The sequence below is a fragment of the Triticum dicoccoides genome, chromosome 5B (assembly GCF_002162155.2).
Source record: "Triticum dicoccoides isolate Atlit2015 ecotype Zavitan chromosome 5B, WEW_v2.0, whole genome shotgun sequence".
In the NCBI taxonomy this organism is placed as follows: Eukaryota; Viridiplantae; Streptophyta; class Magnoliopsida; order Poales; family Poaceae; genus Triticum; species Triticum dicoccoides.
In genome coordinates, this window is record NC_041389.1 from 707,517,638 (window position 1) to 707,544,151 (window position 26,514).

General features: G+C 41.1%; 2 protein-coding genes and 1 pseudogene across 2 annotated transcripts; 2 read left to right on the plus strand and 1 right to left on the minus strand.

The window, feature by feature from the left end:
• Window positions 1–15,977: 15,977 nt before the first annotated feature.
• On the plus strand, window positions 15,978–17,729 carry LOC119312836 (RING-H2 finger protein ATL2-like). The gene is made up of 3 exons (XM_037588602.1): window positions 15,978–16,443; window positions 16,560–16,669; window positions 16,846–17,729. The coding sequence occupies exons 1-3, from the start codon at window positions 16,249–16,251 to the stop codon at window positions 17,474–17,476; spliced, it is 936 nt and encodes a 311-aa protein (XP_037444499.1). The 5' UTR covers window positions 15,978–16,248; the 3' UTR covers window positions 17,477–17,729.
• A 3,677-nt stretch (window positions 17,730–21,406) lies between these two features.
• On the plus strand, window positions 21,407–22,992 carry LOC119310653 (molybdate transporter 1-like). Its single transcript, XM_037586324.1, has 2 exons — window positions 21,407–21,842; window positions 22,924–22,992. The coding sequence occupies exons 1-2, from the start codon at window positions 21,465–21,467 to the stop codon at window positions 22,990–22,992; spliced, it is 447 nt and encodes a 148-aa protein (XP_037442221.1). The 5' UTR covers window positions 21,407–21,464.
• On the minus strand, window positions 22,371–24,309 carry LOC119310654 (annotated as a pseudogene).
• Between the last annotated feature and the right edge of the window lie 2,205 nt (window positions 24,310–26,514).

A 26,514-nucleotide genomic window follows, 5' to 3' on the forward strand; every position in this document is an offset into this window, starting at 1 on the left:
CATCATGATGACCATGCCTGTATTCTGTTATGCATACTTCTGAGTACTTATTCCGCTGCAAATAGTTCTTCGCTAAGGAATTTCCTCACCAGCAAATTCCTCAGTGAAGAATTCATAAAAATCGCCTATTCACACCCCCCCTCTAGTCGATATAACGCACTTTCACTAAGCACATGGTCAAGTGTATTGGTCCGACCCACTTTGACAATGTATGGTGTGCTCCCTTAGCGGGTTCGTCGGGTTTTCCTCCAAAAATAGGATGATGGATCTTTATGACAGATATTATTAAACATAAAACAACAACATATGTTTTAAAATGTTAACCATGTATTTGAAAAAACATTGCCCTTAAAAATTAAGCATGTATTTCAACAAATTTTCGCTATGCATTTAAAAATTTACAACTTATTTTTAATGTTCAATGTCTATCTAAAAGGTGTTCCCATTATTGGGTGTTGGAATTTTGCCCACAGGATCGATCACATCAACTCACGATGAACATGCACGCTCAAAAACTTTTAGCCAAGGGTACGTCTCGTATCCTAAAAATTCCTCTTTTTATTTTCTTCTTTTCTTGCCACGGTACAATCTCATATTACATGACCCCTATACCCGCATATTTATATGCGTGAACCTGCACGACTGGCCGGTACAAACCGACTCTGACTACTACTATAATCCTAGCTAAACCTCCACATACTTGCTCTTGAGTCCAAACCGGACTCACCTTGACGCACGGCAAGGACTACTACTTCGGTACTAACCAATACGTACATGGAATCAGCTAGCACCATGATATGGAAGCCAACTCTAACACATGTACATACGGCCAAATAGTAATCCCAGCCGGACAACTATTACTTAGGCGACACTAACTAACCAATTTTGACAAGATTACCTAACATTGGGAGAATGTTTATTGTACACAATAGGTTATATAAAGGTGAAATTAAAAATAGGAACGAACAAAACCCTGGAGGAAAAGCAAAAGAGCCAGCAAATAGAAGGAAAGTACTAAAAAACAGAAATAAAAAACAACTAAAACAAAGAAAAAACAGAAATATAAAGAAAAAAGAAAACATAAATGTGAGAAAAAGAAATAAAGGAAAAGCAAAATTGATTGTAAATATGAGAAGAAAACCGACAAAAGCTTATAGAGAGAAAACAAATAATAAGACCAACGAAAAATCCAGCAAACAAACACATAGAAAAATTGATTGAATTTAAATAGATACATGAGCAAGCCATTTTAAGGCGTGGTTTGTGGAAACATCCTATTTGTCGCTTACGGCGCACACCCACGGGAGCTATATCTCGCTTATAGCGAGATGGTAACTCCCCTCGCGTGAAGCGCGACGCAACCGGGCTTGCCCAGCACTGTAGCAGATCATGTTTTTTTTTAATCTGCGCTTAGTCTTTTTTGTCTTGTTTTTTACGGTTTGGGTCATTTTTTCTGTGTGGTTTTTCTCTGTCCGGTTTTCACTCTTTGGGGTTAAGTTCTCTCTTAGTTACCTTTTTATTTTATTTTCTCTTTGGTTTTTATTTCTCCACCTGTTTTCTTATGTTGTCATTTTTCTTATTATACTTTGATTTTCTTTCCCTTTCATCGGTTTTCTTTGGGTTTTTCCTTTGTTATATGTTGGTTTTTCTCGGTTTTGTTTCTTTCTCTGTTGGTTTTTATTGGTTTTATTTTTTGACACATGTATAATTTTTTCAAATACATACACATTAAACATTTTTGAAAAGACGATGTACATTTGTCTTTTAATATATGTTTTGAACTGTTTTTTGAGCTTCAGGTCAACATTTTTCAAATACACGTTGAATCATTTTTTAATGACATTTAATATTTTTCTAATCCTACTCAAACATGTTTTGCATTGTATAAACACCAACTCATTTTGAAATGCGGGAGCATTTCTTTAAAATATCACATACATTGTCTTGAACGGTGAAACATTTTTTTACTGCACAAACCATCTTTTGTGCATTGTATTTGTCTTTTAAAAAAATATCACATACATTTCTTTGAAAACAGAAGCATTTTTCATTGTGACGAACAGTTTGATTAATGCTATCAATATTTTTTGAAGTTGCGCTAACATTTATATACTGTGGTAACATTTTTTCAGATTTAAGGTTTTCAAATTTTCTTAACTAAATTTATGTTTATGAAATATACTCATTTAAAATATAAATTAAAATAAAATAAGGTAAAAAAGAAACATTAGTGTGACGTTAGTATGAAGTTAACATGTTTGTCATCAAGTCAACCTATGTCTCCACTGAGCCGGCCCAAATCGACTCCCAGTAATGTGCATGCAGTCAAGATAGGGAGTTCCTATGCGAATTCCCTATTCGCCGCTCGCTGTGGCAAGATGTCGCTGTTTCGCATAGGCAATCGAGGGATCGTTCGGATTTGGCCCGGCCCGTTTAAGTGGTTTCTGCGTTCCCGGTTTTGGGAACCTTCTCGAAGTTCCTAGCCGGGTTTCTTTACGGTTTTGGGAAACTTCTAGAAGGTTCCTAAACCGGATTTTATTTTCTAGTCTGCTTCTCTTTCCATTTTTTTTCTGTTTCCTCTTTTCCTTTTCTCACCTTTATTCCTTTTTCTCTTTGTTTACTTTACATTTTTTACTTTTTTTCTTTTCTTTTTCTTTCCTTTCATTCTCTTTCTCAAATTTTCTTTTTCAGAAAATGTTCGCATTTTAAAACATTGTTCAATTTATGGAAAATGTTCCAGTTTTCAAATTTTGTTCATAAATTCCAAACGAAAACAAAATTTCAAAATTTGTTTGCTTCGTTCCAGAAAATGTTCGGACATTCAGAAATTGTTCACCTTTTTAAATTTTGTGCACAAACCAAAACAATTGTTTTCACAAAAGTTCCCATTTTTAACAATTTTGCTTAAATTTTGTTCAAAAATTCAAATATGTTTGGGAATTTCAAAACAAAATGTTCCTAGTTAAGAAAAATGACAAATTGAAAAAGGCTCTGGAATATTAATAATTCTTTCCATTTTGGGAATTCCAAATATATATATTGTTTTCAAAATTTCTTCAAATATTAAAAAAAGTTTGGATTTCAAAATTTGTTCACAAATTCAAAACAAGTATGCAGTTTAGATTTTGTTCCCAAATTAAAAAAAGGGAAATTTGAAAAATGTTCCAATTTTTTCAAAATTGTTCGCATGTTCTAAAAATTCTACAGTTTTTCAAAAACTTTCCTAAATTCATAAATTGGTCACCTAAATTTTGTTCAAAAATTCATGGTTATTTAAAATATGTTCATGTTTCCATATTTTTTTAACAAATTCAAAAATTATTCACCTGTTTAAATTCTGTTCGTAAATTAAAAATGTTTGGGAATTTAAAAAAAATCATGTTTCCTCATTTTTTTCACAAACCCAAAAATGTTATGGGACTTCCAAAATTCATTCCATTTTGCAAAGTTTTTTGCAAATTCAAAAAATATTTTGTTTTCAAAAATTGTTCACAAATTGAAAAAAAATCTACATTATTTAATTTTTGTTCACAAACTCAAAAAAAAAGTGGGAATTTTAAAAAATGTTCTTGTTTTCCAAAATTGTTCACATATTGTAAAAGTGCTATAATTCTCAAATTTTGTTCAAAATCTAAAAAATGTACGGCTTTCAAAATTAATTCGTGGAGTCAAGAAATGATTGAGTTTTGTAAAAAAATTGATTTTTTTCTGTTTTTCAATGTTTTTATTGTTTCTAAAAACATGTTTTGCATTTATGAAAAGTAGTTCTTAATTTCGAAAAAAATCCTGTATTAAATTTTTCGTTGCTATTTATTTGTAAAAATTTCGAGTTCCCTAATAATGTTTGCGTTTCTAAAAAAATCCATTCAAAAATTACGCTTGAAATTTCGAGTTCCCTAATAATGTTTGCGGTTCATATACTCCAGGCTGCCATTGGACATACTAAACCTCACTTACTATAGTGGTTCCGTACTCGCTTCTCTGGCGGGAGGACTTGGGTACGATCTCTTTCCCGCAAGTTTTATTTTTTTTGAATTTGGTGAACTGGTTTTTATTTTTCGCCGTTACTGGCAGTTTCTTTAAGCGTGGTGCTGCTAATCTTGCTGAATAACTCGCCTAAGCTGGTGGCTAGCCCATCGCGCGCGTATGTAGCAGGTCGCGGGTCCGATTCCAATCGGTAGCCTGATCTCTTTTTTTGCGAATTTTACATTCCGCGCGAGACAGCGAATGGGCCGGCCCAGTCGCGCGCCTCCTGTGCGTCGCGTGAGCTATTCGCCGGAAAATGCGGCGTATAGGAGCTCCAGTTCCTATGCGCCGCTCGTTGCGGCGAATTGGCGAGCGGACGCACATGCGCGACTCCAGCAGGGCCGGCTCATTAGCGTAACACAGTGAAAAGTCCCCAAATAGTTTGATCGAGGGAGGGATCGAACCAGGGACCTCCTGTTGCTTATGCGCGAGCCTAGCCAATGCGATTGATGATCTTCTTGGTTTACTATGGCATGCGGGCATTTTGTCAAATTTTGATCCGAGCATTTTGTCAAATTTTGAACGCGAACATTATTTTTGAAATATGTTTTTTCAAAGCAAACAGTTTTCAACTTTGAGAAGAAGAAAAAAAGCTCGAACATTTCTTGATAAATTGAACACTTTTTTTAAAATGACGAACATTATTGAATATGTGAACAAATTTTTGTTAAAGGCGACATTTTTTGAAACTCTGAACAATAATTTGGAAACGAGAATAGTTTCGGAATTGGTCAACAGTTTTTGAAACAAGAACCTTTTATAAAAAATGAAAAATTGAAGAAGACGATAAATTAAGAAAAGAAACAGAAAGAAAAAAGATGAAAAAGAAATATTGAAAAGGTAGAAAAGGAAAAGATAGAGAAGAAAAAATAAACAGGAAAAAGGGAAATGAAAAACGAAAAAGAAACAGAAAAAAAAGTGTTAGGAAGCTCCTAGAAATTTCCCAAAACCGGAAAAAACCTGCTGGGAACAAGCGAGAAGGTTCCTAAAACCGGAATTGTCGAAACATTTTACGGGCCGGCCCACGCACGAACCCTCGTTCAATCTCCCTGTGCGTCCGCTCGACAACTTGCCGCAGCGAGCGGCAAATAGGATATTCTGTCAAGATAGCCATCTGGCTCACTATAAACGAGAAATAGGCGGGACCCGCACCCGCCCCCCTCTATCGCTAAGTCTTAAATGGTCTGCCGGCACATTATCTCTTCCCCAGATTATTTTGGGAACATTCTAGAAGGTTCCCTCCAGTTTTCTGGGCACGCGTTTTTTCTGTTTTTTTTTGTTTTGTTCTATCTTTTCTTTTTTTATTATTTGATTTTATTTTAATTTTTATTTCTTTCTTTGTTTCTATTTTTTCTTTTTGTGTTAATTTTTTAGAATTTCATGAGAGTTTTCAATCTGGTGAGTTTTTGAAAATATGCACAATTTTCAAATTCTCAAACTTTTTCCCTTCCTTTGAACATTTTCAAATCCATTAACCTTTCCAAATGCGTGATATTTTCCAAAGTTCATGAAACATTTCAAAATCTAAGAACTTTTTTCAAATTCTCATTGTTTTAAATTTAATGAACCCTTTTCAAGATTTGCGGATGTTTTCCAAATTGGCGTTTTTTTTCTAATTTTATGAACTTTTTAAAATTTGAGAAAAAAATGAAAAAATTATGAACTATGTTGAAATTTATGATTTTTTTATATTCATGTTGTTGCAAAAGTCAACGATTCCCTATGGTCAATTGTCAATGGCCAGAGTTCAGCAACCGATGGCAATGGCGATTGTCCAACGTGCCATCTGTCAAGGGGCGAGTTGTTGGGAATCATTGCATGGAAAACAAAAAAATTTCTACGCACACACAATGATCTATCCGTGGAGATGCATAGCAACGAGGGGTAGAGTGTGCCTACATACCCTCGTAGACCGTAAGCGGAAGCGTTTCACAACGCGGTTGATATAGTCGAACTTCTTCGCGCTTCAACCGATCAACTACCGAACGCACGACACCTCCGCGTTCTGCACACGTTCAACTCGGTGACGTCCCTGGCCTTCTTGATCCAGCAAGACGTCGAGGTAGTAAATGAGTTCCGTCAGCACGATGACGTGGTGATGGTGATGGTGAAGTGATCTCCGCAGGGCTTCACCTAAGCACTATAAAAATATGACCGGGGGTGTAAACGGTGGAGGGGGGGGGGCGCCGCACACGGCTAACAATTAATCTGGGGTGTGCTAGGCGCCCCCTCCCACATATATATAGGTGGAAGGGAGGGAGGAGCAGCCATAGGAGGTGCCCACGTAGGAGGGATCCTACTTGGAGTCCCTCCCAAGCCGCGCCCCCCGCCATATATAACCGAGGGGGAAGGAAAGAGGCGGGGAGGGAAGGAAGTGGGAATCCTAATCCACACTTTCCTTTCCCTTCCCCCTTTCTTTCTCGTCCTTAGGCCGGCATGCTATAGGGGGCGCACCAGCCCCTTGTGGCTGGTGCGTTTCCTCTCTTGGCCCATAAGGCCCATATCTTTGCCGGGGGTGCTCGGAACTCCTTTCCGGTGACCCGATAAGTACTCGGTACCTTCCGAAACACTTCCGATGTCTGAATACCATCGTCCTATATATCAATCTTTACCTCTCGACCATTTCAAGACTCCTCGTCATGTCCGTGATCTCATCCTGGACTCGGAAGAACATCGGTCACCAAATCATATAACTCATATAATATTATATCGTCAACGAACGTTAAGCGTGCGAACCATACGGGTTCGAGAACTATGTAGACATGACCAAGACACCTCTCCGTCAATAACCAATAGCGGAACCTAGATGCCCATATTGGCTCCTACATATTCTACGAAGATCTTTATCGGTCAAACCATTATGACAACATATGTAATTTCCTTTGTCCATCGGTGTGTTACTTGCCCGAGATTCGATCGTCGGTATCTCTATATCTAGTTCAATCTCGTTACTGGCAAGTCTCTTTACTCGTTCCGTAATACATCACCTCGTGACCAACTCCTTAGTCATTTTCTTGCAAGCTTATGATGTGTATTGCCGAGAGGGCCCAAAGATACCTCTCCGATACTCGAAGTGAAAAATCCTAATCTTGATCTATGCCAACTCAACAAACACCTTTAGAGATACCTGTATATCATCTTTATGATCACCGATAGCACACAAGGTATTCCTCCGATATTCGCGAGTTGCATAATCTCATAGTCGAAAGAATATGTATTTGCCATGAAGAAAGCAATAACAATAAAACTGAATGATCATTATGCTAACTAACGGATGGGTCTTGTCAATCACATCATTCTCCTAATGATGTGTCCCGTTATCAAATGACAACTCATGTCTATGGTTAGGAAACCTTAACCATCTTTGATCAACGAGCTAGTCTAGTATAGGCTCACTAGGGACACGGTATTTGTTTATGTATTCACACATGTATTTAAGTTTCCGATCAATACAATTCTAGTATGAATAATAAACCTTTATCATGAATAAGGAAATATAAAATAACAACTTTATTATTGCCTCTAGGGCATATTTCCTTCACGAGTGCCTGCGCGCAAGTGCGCTATTGGTAGACGGCCCACTATGGTGGCACACGAGCGCCAATTTGGGAATGGGTGCTAGACGCGCCATATGGGACCTCTCTAGTTTATGCTTTGACATAATTAGCGCACCTGACTTATCGGCCCTTGGATTCAACCTCTCTATGTCGGGTGCCGCCACATTAGGCACTAGCACTTTTGTATAGGGTCTTCAATTTTGGATACATCTCACATTTCTTTTATATTTTACTTTCTTTACTATGTGTGTGCATGGAAATGTTTCAACATTATTAGCAGAAAAAAATCCAACACTTCGAATGCATCACCATAGATGTTTTTGTATGTGCATACATTTTTAACAACGAAAAACAAGGCACTGGTATCAACTAACCGGGTAGCAACAAAACATCAATAATCTTGTTCATGATGTGGAAATTTCAACATAAATTGATTGGATGTATATACCCTAAAGAACATAATTGGCATAACAAGCACAATTTTTGCATATGCACAAGGGCATACAAAGTTATGGATGGCTAAGCAAAAAAAAACTCTTTTAGCACTAGATTTCAAGTTTCTCAGAATCTTCAAACCCTGTCCTTATTTCTCACCTCATTGTAAAGGATATGACCATCATTTGAGGAGTAAAGTCCTCTTATTGTAAAAAACACAATGGCACACTTTACAAGGAAGCATCATGTGTAGAAATCTAGAAATGTTTTTAGATTATTACTTTCTCTCACGACATACATGTGTTTTTACCAAGTGGCAGTACTTCATAGATTGGGCTAGCTAGATGATGCATTACCATCATCCATACCACGGAAAGTTATTTCATAGTTTTGTAACACAAGATTTTGGAATCATGGAATTTGAAATGTCTTGTTCTCTCGCGGGCGTCCCTAGTGTTGGATTTCTAGATGTTAGACACCCGTATTGGTTCGTCCTACCTCCCTAGGTGTGGGCATCCAGGGGCAATGAACGATGTCGTCGGTGCTTCCCTCACTACTCCCACGTCCAACCTGGTCAGGTCGTGCAACCCATTTGTTGATTTCTAGGTGTTCTTGACGGGGGTATGTTTATGTAGTCGGGTTTGGAGGCGCGACAGCACGATAGAGGTGCCTCGTGATGGTTGTGACACAGTTTGGGTATCCCGAGTCTGGTCTCCTCGCCTTCCATGGCTGGAGTCTGGGCTAGTGGATTTAGCTGTGTTGTATCCTATGTTCGGGTCGAGCATCCTTGTCTCTCTTTACTCCGGGCATCATACTCATGTCTTCTTGCGTTCGTGTCATGTATTGTATTCTTTTTTGTACTCCTTATTATTTCTTGTATCAATGGAAAAATCCGCAAGGTTTATGTGTTTCCAAAAAAATGATGGCATGTTTAATTGACATAAAGCTGCATGCTGAGAGAACTAGAATTAGTGCAGATCAACAACCTAGTGTATCATATTAAGACAAAACAGAGATTATCATTTAATTATAATAATGAACTAATCCTCTATAACACTAAGCTCCTAGTTTTAAAGAGCCCACATTCAATTGAGGTCTCAAATGAGAATTGGGTCATCCGATTTTGACTGGGTAAACAATTTCTCAAAGCTCCATCATTCAATTCTTTTATACTATACACTATGTTTCCTACGCACACTATTAATTGAGGTATTCAATTTAGATTGGTCATCCGATTTTGACTGGATCAACAATTCTCAACCTCTCCCATTGAATTCTTTTAGTTCACTATGTTTCCAAATGTTGTATCTCTTTCATTCAATTGAGGTATTCAATTTTGATTTGGTTTAAGATTTTGACTGGGCCAATAATTTTAAAATCAATCAGCTGCAACCAACCTATAAAAACATATCAATCCCACGCATCCTCCCACCACCTGGAAAGAAGAAACATCACCATATGATATTGTAGCATCAATATAGTACATGCAGCCACCGACACATAAATTTTCCCACATAAATATAGGTTGGTTAGCGCATAACACGGAATCACACCACGAAAGACCTATCAAATCAATGCATTGTAAATAAAATAAAACACACTCTGTCATCTCCCCCACCCGCCTAACTAATACTCCATCAGTTATAAAATATAAAGGGTATTAGTTTTGTAGAAAGTCAAATTTCTTTAACTTTGACCAAGTTCAGAGCAAAAATATCAACATCCACAATATTAAACAAAAAAGTATGTAAATTCATTTCATGATGAATCTAAAAATGTTGATTTGATATTATTAATTTTGATATATACATACATACATACATACATACATACATACATACATACATGTGTGTGTGTGTATCTCCACAAATTTGTATCAAATTTAAAAGGTTTGACTTTTCAAAAAAGTAATACATCTTATAATATGAAACAGGGTGATTAGATTTTTAAGAATCCTAACAACACAAACGGCGCAGTAAAGCGCGCACAACCCTTCTAGTGGTAAGCAGTTGCGTCACCATTGGAACTTGGAAGCGAAGCGAGCGAGTCAGGTCGGGTCGGGTCAATGCAGGGGAGGAGAGGACGAGGAGGAGGCGAGGACTTGAGAAGGATGAGGCGAAGAAATCAGAGGAAAGAGAGAGAAGAGGAGAACACGAGGCCGCATAGGATCACCAGGGTCGCGTGTGCGTAAGCATAAATGGCTGCCTTAATTGCGTTTCAGCCCCTCTGGTGGAGTGGTTTTGCACACAAATGCTCACCCAATTTGGACTACTTCTCAAAGTTCCATAATGTAAGAACGTTTGTGTTAAAAATATTGGTGTATTATATTATGGGACGGAGAGAGATAATACTCCAGGGCACGCGGTAATCTTGTTAAAGTAAATGCATTATTAACGAATATTCAATTCTGAGTCCCGACTCATTTGCACCTAATGAATAGTTACCTCAAAAAAATAGCACAAGAAATAAAAAATCTGTTTTTTTCATGAAAGTTGTTCAAATGCTTGATGTCCAGGTAAAATTTCAATGTGTTCGGACATCTGAGCAGCTTGTGGAAAAAAGACAAAATCAGTCCGAACAGTGCACGAACTGTAAACTTCCTCACACACCCTAAAATTATCTTTCTTACTAAGAGCTACTCAAATGTCCAACCATGATAAAATTTGGCACAGACATCACACACTCAAACATCTTCCGTGCCAAATTATTTAGATTTTTCGGATTTTTCTCTATTTTTTTAAATTTACTATTCACCCACGGGTGCAAATGCATCCGACAGCTGAAACGCCTCGTCCCGCTATTAGGTGCTATGTGAAAATTATAACTGTTGAAAGTACAACCTAAGAGTACTTCTTGATATACACTTTAAAAACGTTAAAAAATTGAAGCATATAACAAAAGCATGCATGAAGGAGAGAGAAAAAATATGTTGCAACTAAAACAGTGCCATTCATATAAAACAGTGAAAGATGAACTATATAGGTATGCTTCAAGCATCGAATACGTAAACTTGTGACCAAGCACAAAACTTGGTGCAACCAAGTTAACGTGGCATGACAGCGTTGCATGGATATACTCAATCCGTTTATTTTTACTATGCATATAAGATTTATATGTGACCAAATTTGTACCAAAATTTTTAACATCTACAATACTAAAGCTATATGCTATGAAAATTCATTTCATGATGCATCTAAAAATGTTGATTTTAGACTTTGATTGTTGATATTTTTTTCTTATACATTTGGTCAAACTTTACACACAATGACTTTGACCAAAATTTATATGCGGACTAAAAAGAAACGGAGGGGATACAAAAATATAGCGTATAACTTACATGCATGGCTTGCTGATGTGGCATGGTTGTATGGCTAGGAAAAATAGATAGTGAGTTGTAACTATTTATCAAGGTTGACCCTAGCATTATGAAGGCCCTAGTGAGAACGAGGTACAATGGACCTAACAACTATAACATACTAGCAGCATGCATACTTTCATTGATATATATCGCATGTCATGTAACTCGCTGTAAAATATAAACATTGAAAAGTATTTTTAATTAGCAAATAAGGTTTTAATATACCATGTATATTTGATTATGTGATGATAATAAGATAAATCTACTCAACTTTAAACAATTATTGAATAAATACAACACAGTGAAATGCGGGGGGGGGGGGGCAATTGCCCCCTCTCCATCCCATAGTGTTGGCACTATATTTTGCAAAACATATATTTTTGTAATTTATTTAGGTATGCAAATGTAGTGGGGCCTTATTTAAGATGGGCCCTAGGCCGCCGCACCTTTAAGGCCCTTTTATAGGTTAGTTGTGTGTGTAATTATATAGGTTTGAGAGGTTCGTCCAAAGGTGAAGTTTGACAAAGGGGATGCGGTGGATCATCTATTTCGGTATCTGCTTCCGGATCTCAATATGGAAAGCTCCGTGGGAAGGGCTAATACTAACAATTTCTCCTACAATCAGATGCTCTGCGAGAAGGGCTATGGATTTGGCATTCTCATCAAGGCGGTCTGGACGGTGCCCAAGCCCACTGAAGCCAGTTACTCGATGAAAGACCCTTTTGAGGTAATGTATTTTGTGTCATGCTTACACATATGTAATCTTGTTGGTTGTTTTCATTGGAGGGCCACTCATGCTTTGACTTGTACTTAGGTGATGGAATTTCTTTAGAAGTTAGTCACATGGACAACTGACACCGCTAGAGTTGAGGACAAAATTGTTGAGTCTTGAGGAAGAATAGCTGGACCCGCAACGCGCCCCCCGGGGATTTGTGTAGGTTGTTGTTGTGTTTGGGTTTATCTCTGTTTTATTCACTCTAGTGTTCTTGTCTTTGGGTTCTACTATTGATTGTTTCTTGTGTCAAGATCTGTCGGTCGGTGCTATTTGACATATTAGAATAGATAGAGATGGAACCATGCATCGTTTATTTGTTGACACATTTTACACGACCATATGAACATGGGCAGTGAATTCTATTGTGCCATGAACATAGGGCCGACCCTAGCATTATGGACGGCCTAGTGCAAATGAGATACAAGGGACCTAACAAATATAACACAATAACATAAACACTTTCACTGATATATATCGCATATCACGAAAATTATTATAAAAGTATAAACATTGAAAATAATTTAAATTAGAAAATAAAGTCTTAGTACACCATGTATATTTTTTTAATATAGTACAAATGCAGATGCAATACACCATGTATATTTGATGACATAATGCAAATGATGATAACAAGATACATCTACAACCATAAGCAATTATTGAATAAACACAACATGGTGCTTTAGCCTTTTGTTTCCATTTCAATTCTTCTTGTTTCATAAGTCTATGTAACTGTGCTCTCAGATCTTTCTACCTTGTCTTATTTCAGCAGTTAGTCAATAAACCTCACAGTGTATACATCTTTTAAAATCTCTATACCAAAAATTCATATTTTGATTCCATCTTTAATTTTGCCATGAGCTTTCTCAGTTTTCTCTACCATTTATCTATCTTGGATCCTTGCATAGTTGGTTCCAGCCAAATCTCATAACAATTTTCTGGATAGCTTCTCTCGAGAACTAACCTAAAAAGTAGATTAGTTTTTGGGACATCCCCGGTATCTAGAAACAACGGGGTATGATTAGAATTCTCTCTAATCATAAGTTCGTAACATTAACCATTGTCAAGGGATAATTCTCAACATAAGACCCTATCTCGTTTTTCCAAAAGTAAGATTTTGCAAATTGTCCCTCAAGTAATCCGTCTACTATTCACAGTAATTTCTCTTAGCCCTACTTGTTACAGGATAGCGTTGTAAATAAAACTTCTATGTCCAGGGTGCATAGTCTATTTTTCTCCAAAGTTTTCCTAATTATATTAATATACCCCCTATATAAATAGGATTAACGCTATCCTATAAAAATCTCGATAGCTCAGTAAGGAAGTTAGCTTTCCTTTCAGTCCGGGCCTCTCCATTAACCAACATCAGATCCCCATCTTGATGTAGTAATCCTCATCTTCTTGAATATCACATCAAGGACTGTATAGTTAACCCCTAATGATACCCCCCCCCTTCCCCCATGCGACATGGATTTACCCCTAGACAGTGGCGGCGCCAGGTTCTAGAGGGTGGGTATTCATTTTGGAGGAGGGTATTCATTTTGCCAAAATCATCACTATTTTACAAAAAAAAATCGCTTGTTTTATATAAAATTTCAATGGTTTGTCAAAATCTTGGGTATTCAACCGAATACCCAAGAAGACCCCTGGCGCCGCCCCTGCCCCTAGATGGGGTATGATGGCAACTAAAGATACAAATATTTGCAAGTCGGTTCTAGTAAGTTCTGCCTCATAGTTTTCTATGATCCTAGGAGATCTACTTTTTTATGCATCACTAACTCCCTCAGGCATCTCTTCTCTACATCCCCACCAAAACGTCTTATATTCCAAAAAAAACCCTCTCATTTGTAACTTTTGGAGCTTCACAAAAGCGAAAAGATAATAGAGGACCGAGAAAAATGGCTCTTGGACCATGTAGTAGATGAATAGTACATTTGTTAAGATACCTCAAAGAAAAAATTCACATATAACCATTCATGTTCACCACATGCTTGTAAATTTACATAAACAAAACAAATGTTTACAGCCCGAATGAAAGATAAATTGCGACACTAAAATAGCAAAAATATTAGAACTGCAGACGCAGGCAAACAACATATTTTTGCATTAAATTTTACAAGCAGAAGAGGAACTAGGATATTCTTTTTAGATTTTTCTAACAATTGAAAAAGTACTCTTTGTTCCTGAAACACACTTGGTGTTGGTGTGTCTTTACATTTTCGAGTCAGATCGCGGTAACATCAATAAAAAATGTGTTCTTGCATACTCCCTCTGTTTTTATTTAATTTGCATATTAGCTTTGTCTTAAGTCAAACTTTATAAACTTTGATCAAGTCTATAGAAAAAATTATTAATACCTTCAGTATCAAATAAATACCTTAAGATTTGTTACTGAATATATTTTCACATTATATATATATATAAATATAATTTTATTGTAAATACTCATATTATTTTCTATAAACTTGACTAACTTTATAAAGTTTGATTTATGACAAAACTAATATGTGAAGTAGAAAAACAAAGGGAATATGCAAAATGTTATTTGTACGAACATATGTGTGGCTTAGTACTATTGGTTTGTTTTCTAGTGACTACTTTCTCCCGCTGGTAGTAATGTTGTTCGCTGTGTTGGTGCGGTAATCCATTTCTGAGCCCGGGCTTAGCTGCACCCACTCCGATGAAAAAAAATCAAAACAAATACTAGAAAAATTCAAAAAAATTCCATTTTTTGTGTGGTAGATATTTTGATGCGTGAGTATCGCTCCAATTTTCAAATCATTTGGACATCTAAGCAGCTCTCGGCAAAAATGACAAATCCAGGGTCTGTAAAAATGTTTACTGTTCACGCACTGTTCTGACTCGATTTGTCTTTTTTGCTGAGAGCTGCTCAGATGTCCAAATGCTCTAAAAATTGGAGCGAACCTCACACATCAAATTATCTACCGCACAAAAAAATTGGAATTTTTTGAATTTTTATAATATTTATTTTGATTTTTTTATTGACCGGGTGCAGATGAGGTTGGGCACCGAAACGCTGCACTCGTGTTGATGCTCTTACTCTTAATTTATACGCCTCATAATCATACTCTTTATACATGGTTAACTCATCTTGAGTCTAACTTTGACCATCAATCTGACTGACAAAACTTAAGTTGTTAGTTTACCCAATATTGATCATCATATTTATATTTTTGGTTGACTTAGTAACCGTGTAAATGAAAAAAAATCACCTTAAAATGTGACAAAGTTGCTCCTAGCATACAACTCCCTTCTTCCGGAATTATTAGGCCCTCCCACAATTTGAGGCAAAGTTGTTCATACATTTACATAACATCATGCGAATACGAGTCCCACAATAGTAATTATATGACATATCACTTATATAATTCCTATAAAAACCAGGCCGCGTTAGATTTTCTTCCCCGGTTCGCCGTGCCGTGCTATCTGCTCCAAGAGTACACACATCTTGCTTCCCCGGCAGGTCGGTGCGTCGACTACCACCACGTAGACCACCATCCTTCTTCGTACTCCTAAGAAACTGAGGCCGTTTGGCCGGAGTGCAACGCGAACGAACAAGGCCGCAGGGCGTTTTGGCCACGGCGTTGGTTCCGTGGAAAAGGCCGCACGGGACACACTGACAAGCACTCACCCGCTCGCTCACGCTGCAAACTCATAACGCGACGACGGGCGGGCGCCACCACGGATGAGGCCGACGGCCGGCCTACTCTATAATTGACTAGTTAATTACTAAGAACAAGTTAGCGCATGGGCAACTAGGTTAGATTCTCCAGGATTAGTCCACAGGCGAGCATAGATTATTAGTTAGCACGTAATTAAACAATCTCTGTGGGCGAGACGGGCATCAGGGGGCAGGGCGGGCTTCCTGTCGCTACCCTTGGCCTCTATCCGCAACGCATCTTCTTCTTCTTCCTCTCTTCCATGTCCTCTTCCTCTTTATTAGATGATACTAGGGTTCTTGCCTTTTTCAGAGATTAATTCCCTGTAGCGCGCGCGCGGAGGTGGATTGCTCCTGTGCCGGAAAGACGTGTGGAGGAAACAGAGCCGAATCAGCGTACAGGAGCAGAGGAGGAGGAATGACCTCGCCGGCGGGACCGAGCGGCATGGGCATGAACACGGTGACCACGGTGATGGCCTTCTCCGTCAGCGCCTTCTTCGTGCTCTTCGTCTTCACCAGGCTCTTCTGCGCGCGCATCCACCTCAGGGCCGCCGCAGCGGAGCACGCCGCTGCCGCCCAGGCCAGCGACGCCGCCTCCTTCCCGGCCATTCACGTTAAGCATCCTTCCTCTCCCCCCATATATAGCTTCTTGCCAGCTGATTCTTCGGCATCCCTCGTGCTGCACATTTCAAATTTACAATTGTGCGAGGTCGACTTGTTGTTGGGCAGGTGGAGCGCGGCGTCCGTGGGACGGAGCCGTCCGTGGTGACCACCTTCCCGACGGCCAAGTTCGGGGCCGGCGAGGACTTGCAGCGGCCGCCCGCTCAGGAGGAATCGCAGTTAAGACAGCTCCACTTCTCGTTTCTTTCTAACTAAGAAGAGTACTAGCACATTATCTGTTTACCAGAGGAATCACTGCACATTACTCTGCTTCAGTTCAGAGTTCAGCACATTACTCTGCTTCAGTGCAGGCGTATGTCCAAAAATAATGGTGTACTGACGCAAGTGAGCGCAGGTGCACGGTATGCCTGGAGGAGTACGAGGCCAAGGACGTGGTGCGCGTGCTGCCCTACTGCGGCCACGCCTTCCACGCCGCCTGCATCGACACCTGGCTCAGGCAGCACCCCACCTGCCCCATCTGCCGCTCCACCACCAAGCACCGCGCCGCCGCCGGGACAATGCCGCCCGTGTACTACGCCGTCGCCATGGCGCCGCCGCCGTTCCAGGCGCCGACATCTTCGTCAGACCAGAGCGCGCTGCATCAAGCAGACGCAGCCACGGCGGCGGCGGCGGGCGCGGAGAACATGGACGTAACGTCCACCCGTCTGGAGCTGGAGATCGTTATTTCCGACGAGTCGGCCTCCTCCGGCGCCACCTGTCCGATCGCGACCATTGCTCCACCATTCCAGGTCCCGACGTCTTCGTCAGAGCACGACGCGCTGCGGCAAGCAAACCTAGCAGCGGCGCCGCCGGCAACAGCGGCAGTGGGCACAGAAATGTCCGCCCGTTTGGAGATCGTTATTTCCGACGAGCCGGCCTCCTCCGACGCTCCCTACCAGAGCGCGACCCCTGCTCCGTCTGCCAGCGAGGAGGACCCTTGGAGGCAGAGCTCGCAGGGCAATGCGTCGGAGCATTGCCAGTGCTGACGCTCACCTACACACGAGTAGTTCAGTGAGATTTCCCTCAAAAAACAAAAGAGTTCAGTGAGATTAGATTGTGTTCAGGCTGTTGTACGGGACTACGCGATAAAAAAACTCTTGGAAATTATATGTCGCGCTAATATCTTTTTCTTCCACCTCGCCGTATATTTGCATGTAAATTTTCTTTTACAGCAACCCACTTTCATGTATGGGCTATCCATTTGACAGCCGACTGATTTATTTTTTCTGAGCAACTGACATGAGCTCTTCCGTTTCATTAAGAGAATAGAACTTTATGACTACTAGCCGATTGATTTCTAATTCGCTATCTTCCAAATTTTATCACCACTAGCTAACTATGTGTGCGTTGCTACACGATGAAACTAGGCATCCTGTCCGTCGGATCTCCTGATGGAGCGATCCTGAGCACTGCTACAATGAATTGTGTGCATCGTTTTTCACTCGTGCTACCTTCCCCTCTCTCCATGACAGGCGGGGCCCAGGCGGGGTGGGCCACGGCAGTCAGCGACTGCGAATGTGTGGTCGACTGGTGCTGGTTTCTACGCGTGGGGTGCCTTGCCACCGCCTGAAATTTTAGATGCCCGCCGAGGGTACTTTCAACATTTCATATCCTTGTTGTGTCACCATGTGGATGGCTCGATTCTGTCCAAGGTCAAGAGGGATCCCGATTGGGCGAGAACTTGCTAGTACATGGAGACACACAATCGAGCCATCCACATGGCGACACACAAGGACAAGGATATGAAATGTCTGCAGGTTTGATGTACACTAGCGGTTGGGGCGCGCCTCTTAAGGCGGTCTTGTGCGCCTCAGTCTTGTCTATGCACATTAGGGCGGCTCGTTGCATCCTTAATCTCAGCTTGGTTATGCACATTGACTTGTTTGATTGGGTGAGTCATGTCGTCAACATCATAAGATGTTAGTAGACAAAACCGATTCACGAAGTGATTGTAATATGAATAAAAAATACAAATTTAATTGGTCATGTTTTAGTCTGTTAATCTAATATATGCAAGGGGGAGCTTGATTACATTTCGGCTGGTGCTTCACAAATCAAAAGCTTTCAAGCAAAAGAACATGATAATGATAGAAAGTTTGACCTAATTGTCTGAAAAAATATGGACAGAAGCCAGATTAGTTCATAGTACTCGTTGGGTCATGATAAAGCTTGTTCCAACATGCACTGAATAATCACCCAGGAGGCAACTTTAAGATAATTAAATAACTTGGCTTGCCAAGTTTAAATAAAATGAAGGGTTGTACTGAAGTTCTAGTGAGGAATATTTCGCATGATCACAAAGGGGCATTAGATTTAGTCAATAGAAAAATAGAAGTATCTGCTGCAACACAAACAACTCTAGATTCACTTGTTCAAACTATATCTGAACAAAAAAACTAATAATCTGGGCTGCAATATATGACCAAATAAATATAGTATCCGTCAAGATTCGAAGTACTGGTCATCACTTTGAAAAATTAAGTATTACAAAATACATAACTATATTCTAGGTTCATTATACAGATAAAAGGCAACATACAAGTCGAGCGGGAAAATAGTGAAGCCAACCTGAACAATACTGACCCTCTGAGTGAGCTCGATCCAGTCTCCTCGGAAACACACTTGTGGAGTGCACATTTCCATGAAACCAGACTCACACTGTAGAAGGAAAGATGAATGAAAAAAACCGGAAGTCAAAGGCAAAAACTGCAATATTAGACATACATATATATATGAGGAGCAATAGAAGAGCAACTAAAAATAGTAGCAGCACCAGCACACATCTTGGGCTCTCATATCTAGCAAAAATAACGGCACGAACAACTCATCGATCAAAATAGCAAAAACATATCTCTTTCTTTGTATATGTGTTAGCATCACATACCTTCTTCAGAATCATACATCTTGGGCTCACATAGCCTAATATATCTCCTAAATCTCTCTCAACTTCTCTCCTCTAATCACTCAAATTCATCCCCATAGCATCAGCTAGTCCAGCACTTCCTTTCCCAACCTCTATCTTCTTCACATAGCCGTCCCAACATCGTGGCTCAACCCGCCACCATCGCCTCCCGTCACCTGTACCTAGGGCTCCTCTGCATCTCGCCGCCCTGGCCCAGAGTCTCCATCCGCACCTCGGCGCCCCATGAAGAACATGACAACGACGCAGGCGAGGGGGTTTGCACGGCAGCGGTGGCCGTGTAGAGCGTACCCTACCACCTATGGCCAAAATTCTGCAGCTGGTTGACAGGTTTCCACAGGGACGACTATATATATGGTAATCCATCACCAGAGGTAGTAAACTGTTTCTCCTATACCTACCGCGTTGCTGTCGAAATATAAGCAGGTACTAATATGCTTTTACAGCAATATGTTTTTATATAAGCCTCAACAGTGGGCTGAAAATAGATCACCTGAACAATGACTTTGCATCCAGGACCGTTTTACATAGAGCTGGGGTAGGACGTGCTTTCACAGTCATCTATCTAACTACAAGTTTGTTCTCAAGATCCACTGGATAAGAAAGCGGTAAGGTTCTTTCATCTCAATCTGAAACTATTTCTAACAGTTCATCTAATCTTGAATTATCTTGAGCAAAGCTGCATCTCAAGCATTTCTGCATTTGGGACCAACAATGCCAGGTTGGCCCGCTGGAAGAGCGATTTGCAAAACTTACGCAGCAGGTTGGCTGATTCAAACAGGAATTACAACGCCTATATGGCAATGAATCATGAGACAGAATTGCTCGAAAAATAAGCAGGCATGAAATTATGGAGCTTACAGTAAATGCAAAACATCGGATTATAAGAAAATAGTAATTTGTTGCTTTGAACCATAAGAGGCGTTTTTTTTCATTGCTGATAAAATCATTCTATGCTATGATCATTGTCGTACTTTGGTACTTATAAGCAACTTGTCAAAAGAAATGAATACATAACTAACTGGGGTTCCCTGCCTACAATTATCATGTGGACTTACTTAGCTACTAGAAATGAAAGGAAATAAAAATTATTGTCACGCCTTACTCAAACCAAGAAATCTTACCACATACCAAGGATACCAGCTTCCTTACTCTTAAGTCTTAACTGGAGGAACAATTGCGTTATAAACTATAAACACTGATAAGTAATCAGCTATGTGATCAGAGTAACAGTACCTTGCAGCTCCGTACTACCTACTTCTCCCTACGTCACTCACACCTCGCCCCTGGTAGCAGAGGGTCAAGAGGCCTCCCATCAGAGCCAGGTCAGTGGAAGAGTAAATTCAGAACAGTTTTTGTAATTCACAATGGTTATGTACTGCTAATCCAAACAATGGCCGGCAAAAACACCGAGTTAAATTAATATTGACCCCACAGCAACAATCAGCTGCAGTCAAACCATTGCAATAAGTTATGATCTACATATCATTGCGTATTTATGTATTTATTCATTGTTTTTGCAAGCGAGCATTGCAGTTTACAGATGACGAAATAAGAAAATTAAACTGTGAATGAAACAATATTTTGGTCCGATATGTATGAACTGCATTTGCCTATTATTCCTTTTAAGCTGATTCAATTGAGTATTTAACCAAAAACTACCACAATTCGCGGAAACGTGACAGAAAACTACCACTTCACGATTTTGTCCCGAAAACTACCACTTTTTTATTAATCCGTGACAAAAACTACCAAGTGTGAAAACTGCTCGCTTTGCCTGGGTTAAACGCGAATCTGACTGCCCGACCCCACACATAAACGGGCTAAAAATGCAATCGGGTCCCTAGTTTTTTTTCAAAAAAGCAATCGGGTCCTCCGCCTCCTTCTCCTCCTCGTCGCCAGCACAGCCAACGCCACCAACATCGCCTCCGACATCACCAGTGAACCCAGCGCCACCAGCGTCGTCCCCTCCTGCTCCGATGAACCCTGCACCACCAACCCAGGCGGCGAAGGTGGAGGGGCACTGGGCGGCGGGCCTCCTCTACGGCGTCCCCATGCCCGTCCAGCCCATGAAGACCATCGCCGCCGTCGCCCTCTCCGACGCCTCCTTCGGGGTCCCCGAGATGATGGCCGCCGGCATCCTCACCTCGGCGTTCGTATTCGTCCTCGGGGTCACCCGCCTTATGAAGCTCGTCTACTGGTTCGTGCCGCTCCCCGTCGTCCGCGGCATCCAGCTCGCCCAGGGGCTCAACTTTGCCATGGCCGCCGTCAAGTACATCCGCTACGAGCAGGACCTGGCGAAGAGCAAGTCCCTCGGTCGGCGCCCCTGGGCTGGGCTCGACGGCCTCGCCCTCGCCATCGCCGCCATCTTCTTCGTCGCCCTCGTCAACGGCGCTGGCGACGATCACAGCACCGCCGTCCAAGAAGAAGAAGTGGGACGAGATCGGGAGGAGGATAGCTCTTCTTCCCCATGCCCAGCCTCCTTCCCCAGGCCTTCATCGACGCGCTCCCCGTCTTCCTCTACCGCAACGTCGTTGTGGGTGGGGACGGCGGCAGGGGAAGGACCCGTTCGATGGCGAGCGATGGCGAGCAAGCTGCGGACGGCTGGGGAAGGAGGAGGCCGGCGACGAGGAGGAGAAGGAGGCGGAGGACCCGATTGCTTTTTTGAAAAAAAACTAGGGACCCGATTGCATTTTTAGCCCATTTATGTGTGGGGTCGGGTAGTCAGATTCGCGTTTAACCCAGGCAAAGCGAGCAGTTTTCACACTTGGTAGTTTTTTGTCACGGATTAATAAAAAAGTGGTAGTTTTCGGGACAAAATTGTAAAGTGGTAGTTTTCTGTCACGTTTCCGCGAATTGTGGTAGTTTTTGGTTAAATACTCGATTCAATTGGACCAATATAACATTGTAGCATGTGGTAATCGAACAGATAAGCTAATCTGGTAGCTTAGGTTACTAAGATCAAGGTCACTGATTCTATCTTTCTAACTGTACTGTACTTCATCTTGGACCTCTTGGTATTATCAAGTTCATGTCATGTTTTAAATTTACAACATTCTTTCTTCTGCAGTGCTTCTGGTTGCACATTCTCACTTCATAATATATTAGCCCATAATCATATCAATAAGTTTGTGCTAGCCAATTCAGCACGGTTAATTAATTTACCTCCTTTGATATTGACACTAAGTGAAAACTCCAGCAGGAAAACTATACACAAGATTGTGATGCTGGTTTCAACTTCCTAGTGCATCAGAACCAAATCATGATGCATTGTGCATCTTATTGCTGCAAAATGATCTGCCATGGAGCTGTTCTGCTCTTGTAGGCATGTTCAGTGCTTCTGTTTTTGCACTATGGAGCCAAGCACTCATCTTTGAAGTCAGCCATAAGCAATACAGTGGGAAGAAAGCAAACCCTTTATCCCAATACGACCACGATGAAGAATCTGTTTTTATTTTATTTTTCACAAAATGAAATATCTATAATGATAATGGTGAAATTAATCATGAGCAGCATCAGTGTTCTCCAACCAACAAATGCACCAGCAAGAATTCCACCCATACCACCAACATCGGCATCTAGAATACAGAAGCAACGCTTTCCTTTAGAAATACATGTTTTGCCTAAATTTCAGCTTTATTTCATCCTATGAAACCTATACATACCTTGGGACTTCAGCAAGAATTCCATCCAGTTCTTGTGCGTGCTGATCAGGGCCAGCAGCAATCCGGCGGACGCCGTCAGCGTGGAGCTACCGAGCAACCCCTTCCCGTTAGTCACGTCCCCTAGCACCATGAAGGCATCCGCCACGTCCTGCACAACGGACAGACGCTTCAGCAGCAGCTTCCCTCTCATCGTCCTCGCCGCCTCGTTCTCCTCCCCACAACCCTCCGCCAGCCGCATCTTGATTGAAGACTCCATCTTCATCACCACTTCCAGCTTGATGGTGTTGGAGCCAACGTAACCCAGCAGCTCGGCCCAGGCGCTGAGGCGCTGAAGGCGGGGGAGGAGCTGCGCCGGGAGGAGGGCAGCTTTCGCGAGCCAGACGAACTGCCCGATGAAGTAGTAGACGCCCTCGCCGCCGTAGGCGAGGAGCACGAAGGGCAGAGGGAGGGGGCCGGAGTGCGCGCGGAGGGCGTTGACGTCTGGACGAACTTGCTGAGGCGGAAGGCCTTGCGTCTGAGGCCGAGGCTGGACTCGAAGGACTTGAGGCGCGCGGAGGCCTGCGGGGCAGAGGCCCTGCAGCGAGGGGCCGAGGGCGAGGCGCGTAGCGTAGTGTGAGATCTTAAGGAGCTTGTCGATGCCGTCGTGGCGGGCCAGATAGGCCTCGAGGTGGGCGAGGAAGTCGCAGGGAGGCGGGAGCGCTGCGGCGGCGGTCTTGCGAGCCTCGGATGGCGGCAGGATCCGGCCCTGCTACTCCATCTGGGGCGAAGGAAGAGGGGAGGAGCTCGTCGGTTGTGGGGAGATAGATGGTGAGGGAAGGAGAGAAGGGGTGGGGGCGCCAGCTGCGGGGGAGGGCGCTGGTGGCGGCGGCGGCGGCTGCAGGCGACGGAGAGGGAGAGGAATCGAGAGATGAGGGTCGGGAGTGAGAGAACCCTCCGCTTTTTTTCCTTCGACTGATTCTTTTTTGTCGTCAGCTAGTCCGACGTGGATGCAGCCAGTGAGCGCCCATGATGCACACGTTAATGTTTTGGACTAGTGATTGGGGCGTCACCCGGTGACGTCTCTTGAGGCGGGCTTGTGCGCACTAATCTGGTTGTCGTATTTGTTAACGTGTCTGTCTGACAATAGGTTTAGTTTAGTGAGAAGACAGGCAGCACAGATGATAGAACAACAAAATCCCGTTACACGCAGTGCACATGCATAAAATAGATCAGGCTTAGAAGCTGACATGAGCATCTTGGTGCTCGGAAAATGAATTTATTTGGCTCCATTGCTTACAGGCAATTGTGTTAGACTGCATGTAGATTTTTACATTATTTTGTGCAGTGGTAATTACAAACAAGATTGGTTAATTCCTGCTTATTTCCAATTTATGAACAAAATCTTGGTTCAAGTTTCAATACTCAAGTTGGGAAAAGTTCCTGGTAAGAAAATCATGTGCATGCTCTACAGTTTTTCATGGTCAACTAAGATCAGCCACCGAATCATGTGTAATTCAATAGTTCAGAAGTACAACATGGCCTAGAAACGCCATAAGAATAAGATGACTTCAAGGTTTGATGCGGTAAACAAAGAGATGGCAAGCAAGTTCAACAGTTTAGTTGCAATGATCTAATTTGGAAATCAGACAAGAGACCTTCTACATAAAAATTTATTAACCTGCTGGAAGATATATAAGTGCCCCCTGTCTGAACAAGTATATTATATCACAACAGAACCATTCTATCCATTATCCATATTCATGCAGAATTGCTCATGAACTAATACCCAACTCTTTCCATTTATTAATTGAATTCCTATAACAAGTAACAAGACAATTTAAGATCTAGAAGAACCAAAACGTTGACAGCTGCACGACTTTGCCAAGGTGAAGCATTCAACTTATCTTCTTGTTGGTAAGTAGACAATAGAGCATAAACCAGATATGTAGAAGACGAACACCCAGCCATGTCAAAAGTAAAAGTTAGATATGACGACTCTACATTTGGTGTCTCCTGCAACGAAATACCAAAAAATCACCAAAATTGACGAAATTTAAGGTTGTCATACTGGAAGGACGTTTGTCATTAGCAATAAAGAGAACATAATGAATAATCCAGAATTGGTACACCAATAGAATGGCCTAGCAGCTAAGCTCCTATTTCCACAATCCTGAAAAAAAACAGTTGCTTGGTGAAAATTTTGGGAAATTATTCGGCAAGATCTTATATGTACTGACCAAAAAAACTTGAGTGTGCATAATGAAAGAAGTTTTAAGTTCATTTGATCATGAAACTCCAAAGGGACTTTTGGATACTCATAATATTATTCTGTTTTCCAAAAAAACATGAATAGTGCATAACAAAAAAAGGTTTTATAAGTTAAATTGATCATGGAAAGTCCAAAGGAACTTCCGGATGATCATAACATTATTCTGTTTCGATAAACAAGTACTACTTTTCTGCGGGTTCACAAAATTGGCTGAACAATAGGACACCGAACTGACTATTAGAGAGAGTACTGAAATAGCTAGGTGCCTTTAAAACAATCTCCCTAAAATTTCCTGATTTTGCGAAGAAGGATTTCTAAACCCTCTTCCTATAGCCTTGTTAAGAAGTCCGGAGTCAATCATTTTCCGGATGTACCAAGTCCGAAAAAATGTGGATTAAACGATGAAGTGTCTTTCCAAAGGTTTGTGATGCAGCAAAATTGGATTGGGCGTTGAGCGGCTGCATCATGTAGTTGTTATTGGTCCGTGCGTGCTTCGTCTACCTTTATAAAGTCAATGGGAACTACATAGGGCTTATAGGACCGATTTTGAATTCAACTACCTAGCCTCCAACATTTCTCAGTGAAAATCGGTAGAAACTAAGTATAGTAAGTAGTCATAAGTTTTGTTAAAAAATGCAATTGATAACAGGTTTACTTTAGCATAGCAAGGGAATTTCCTTGGTGAAATGGGCCAGTGTGTTCAGATGCAAACAATTTGTAATTGGCAGCAAAAGCAAGCTAAATGCTCAAAGAGAGGATGCCAAACTTATGGATCAATGGAATAATTGCATAGAAAGTGCATAATGGTGAAGGGGAGATGAATCTTGACATCTTTTGGTGAAGGGAATAATTGCATTGAAATCCCTACTAAAGAAACGGAGGGAGTGTATGTGAATAATTGCATTGAAATCCCTACTAAATAATCTTTTGTTGAAGCTAAATTGCATAGAAAGTGCATAATGGTGAAGGGAATAATTGCATTGAAATCCCTAAAAGGGCTTATATTTAGGAACGGAGGGAGTGTATGTGATCAATGAGGATTCTTGTTTTATTATGCAGTATCTCTACGCCAACATCCCTACTAAAGAATAACATATAGGGCATTTAGTAGCAGTGCAAAAGTCTGCAACACCAACAATGAAGTGCCTAAACCATCCCCCGCCCCAACAAAAAAAAGGGTTTAGCAAGTAT

Excerpts from the sequence above, each read along its gene's own strand:
- LOC119312836 (XM_037588602.1), top strand. The coding sequence starts at position 16,249 with ATGACCTCGCCGGCGGGACCGAGCGGCATGGGCATGAACACGGTGACC. Across the intron at positions 16,444-16,559 it reads CCTCCTTCCCGGCCATTCAC|GTGGAGCGCGGCGTCCGTGG; the intron begins GTTAAGCATCCT and ends GTTGTTGGGCAG. Across the intron at positions 16,670-16,845 it reads CCCGCTCAGGAGGAATCGCA|GTGCACGGTATGCCTGGAGG; the intron begins GTTAAGACAGCT and ends AAGTGAGCGCAG.
- LOC119310653 (XM_037586324.1), top strand. The coding sequence starts at position 21,465 with ATGCCCGTCCAGCCCATGAAGACCATCGCCGCCGTCGCCCTCTCCGAC. Across the intron at positions 21,843-22,923 it reads CCGCCGTCCAAGAAGAAGAA|CATCAGTGTTCTCCAACCAA; the intron begins GTGGGACGAGAT and ends AATCATGAGCAG.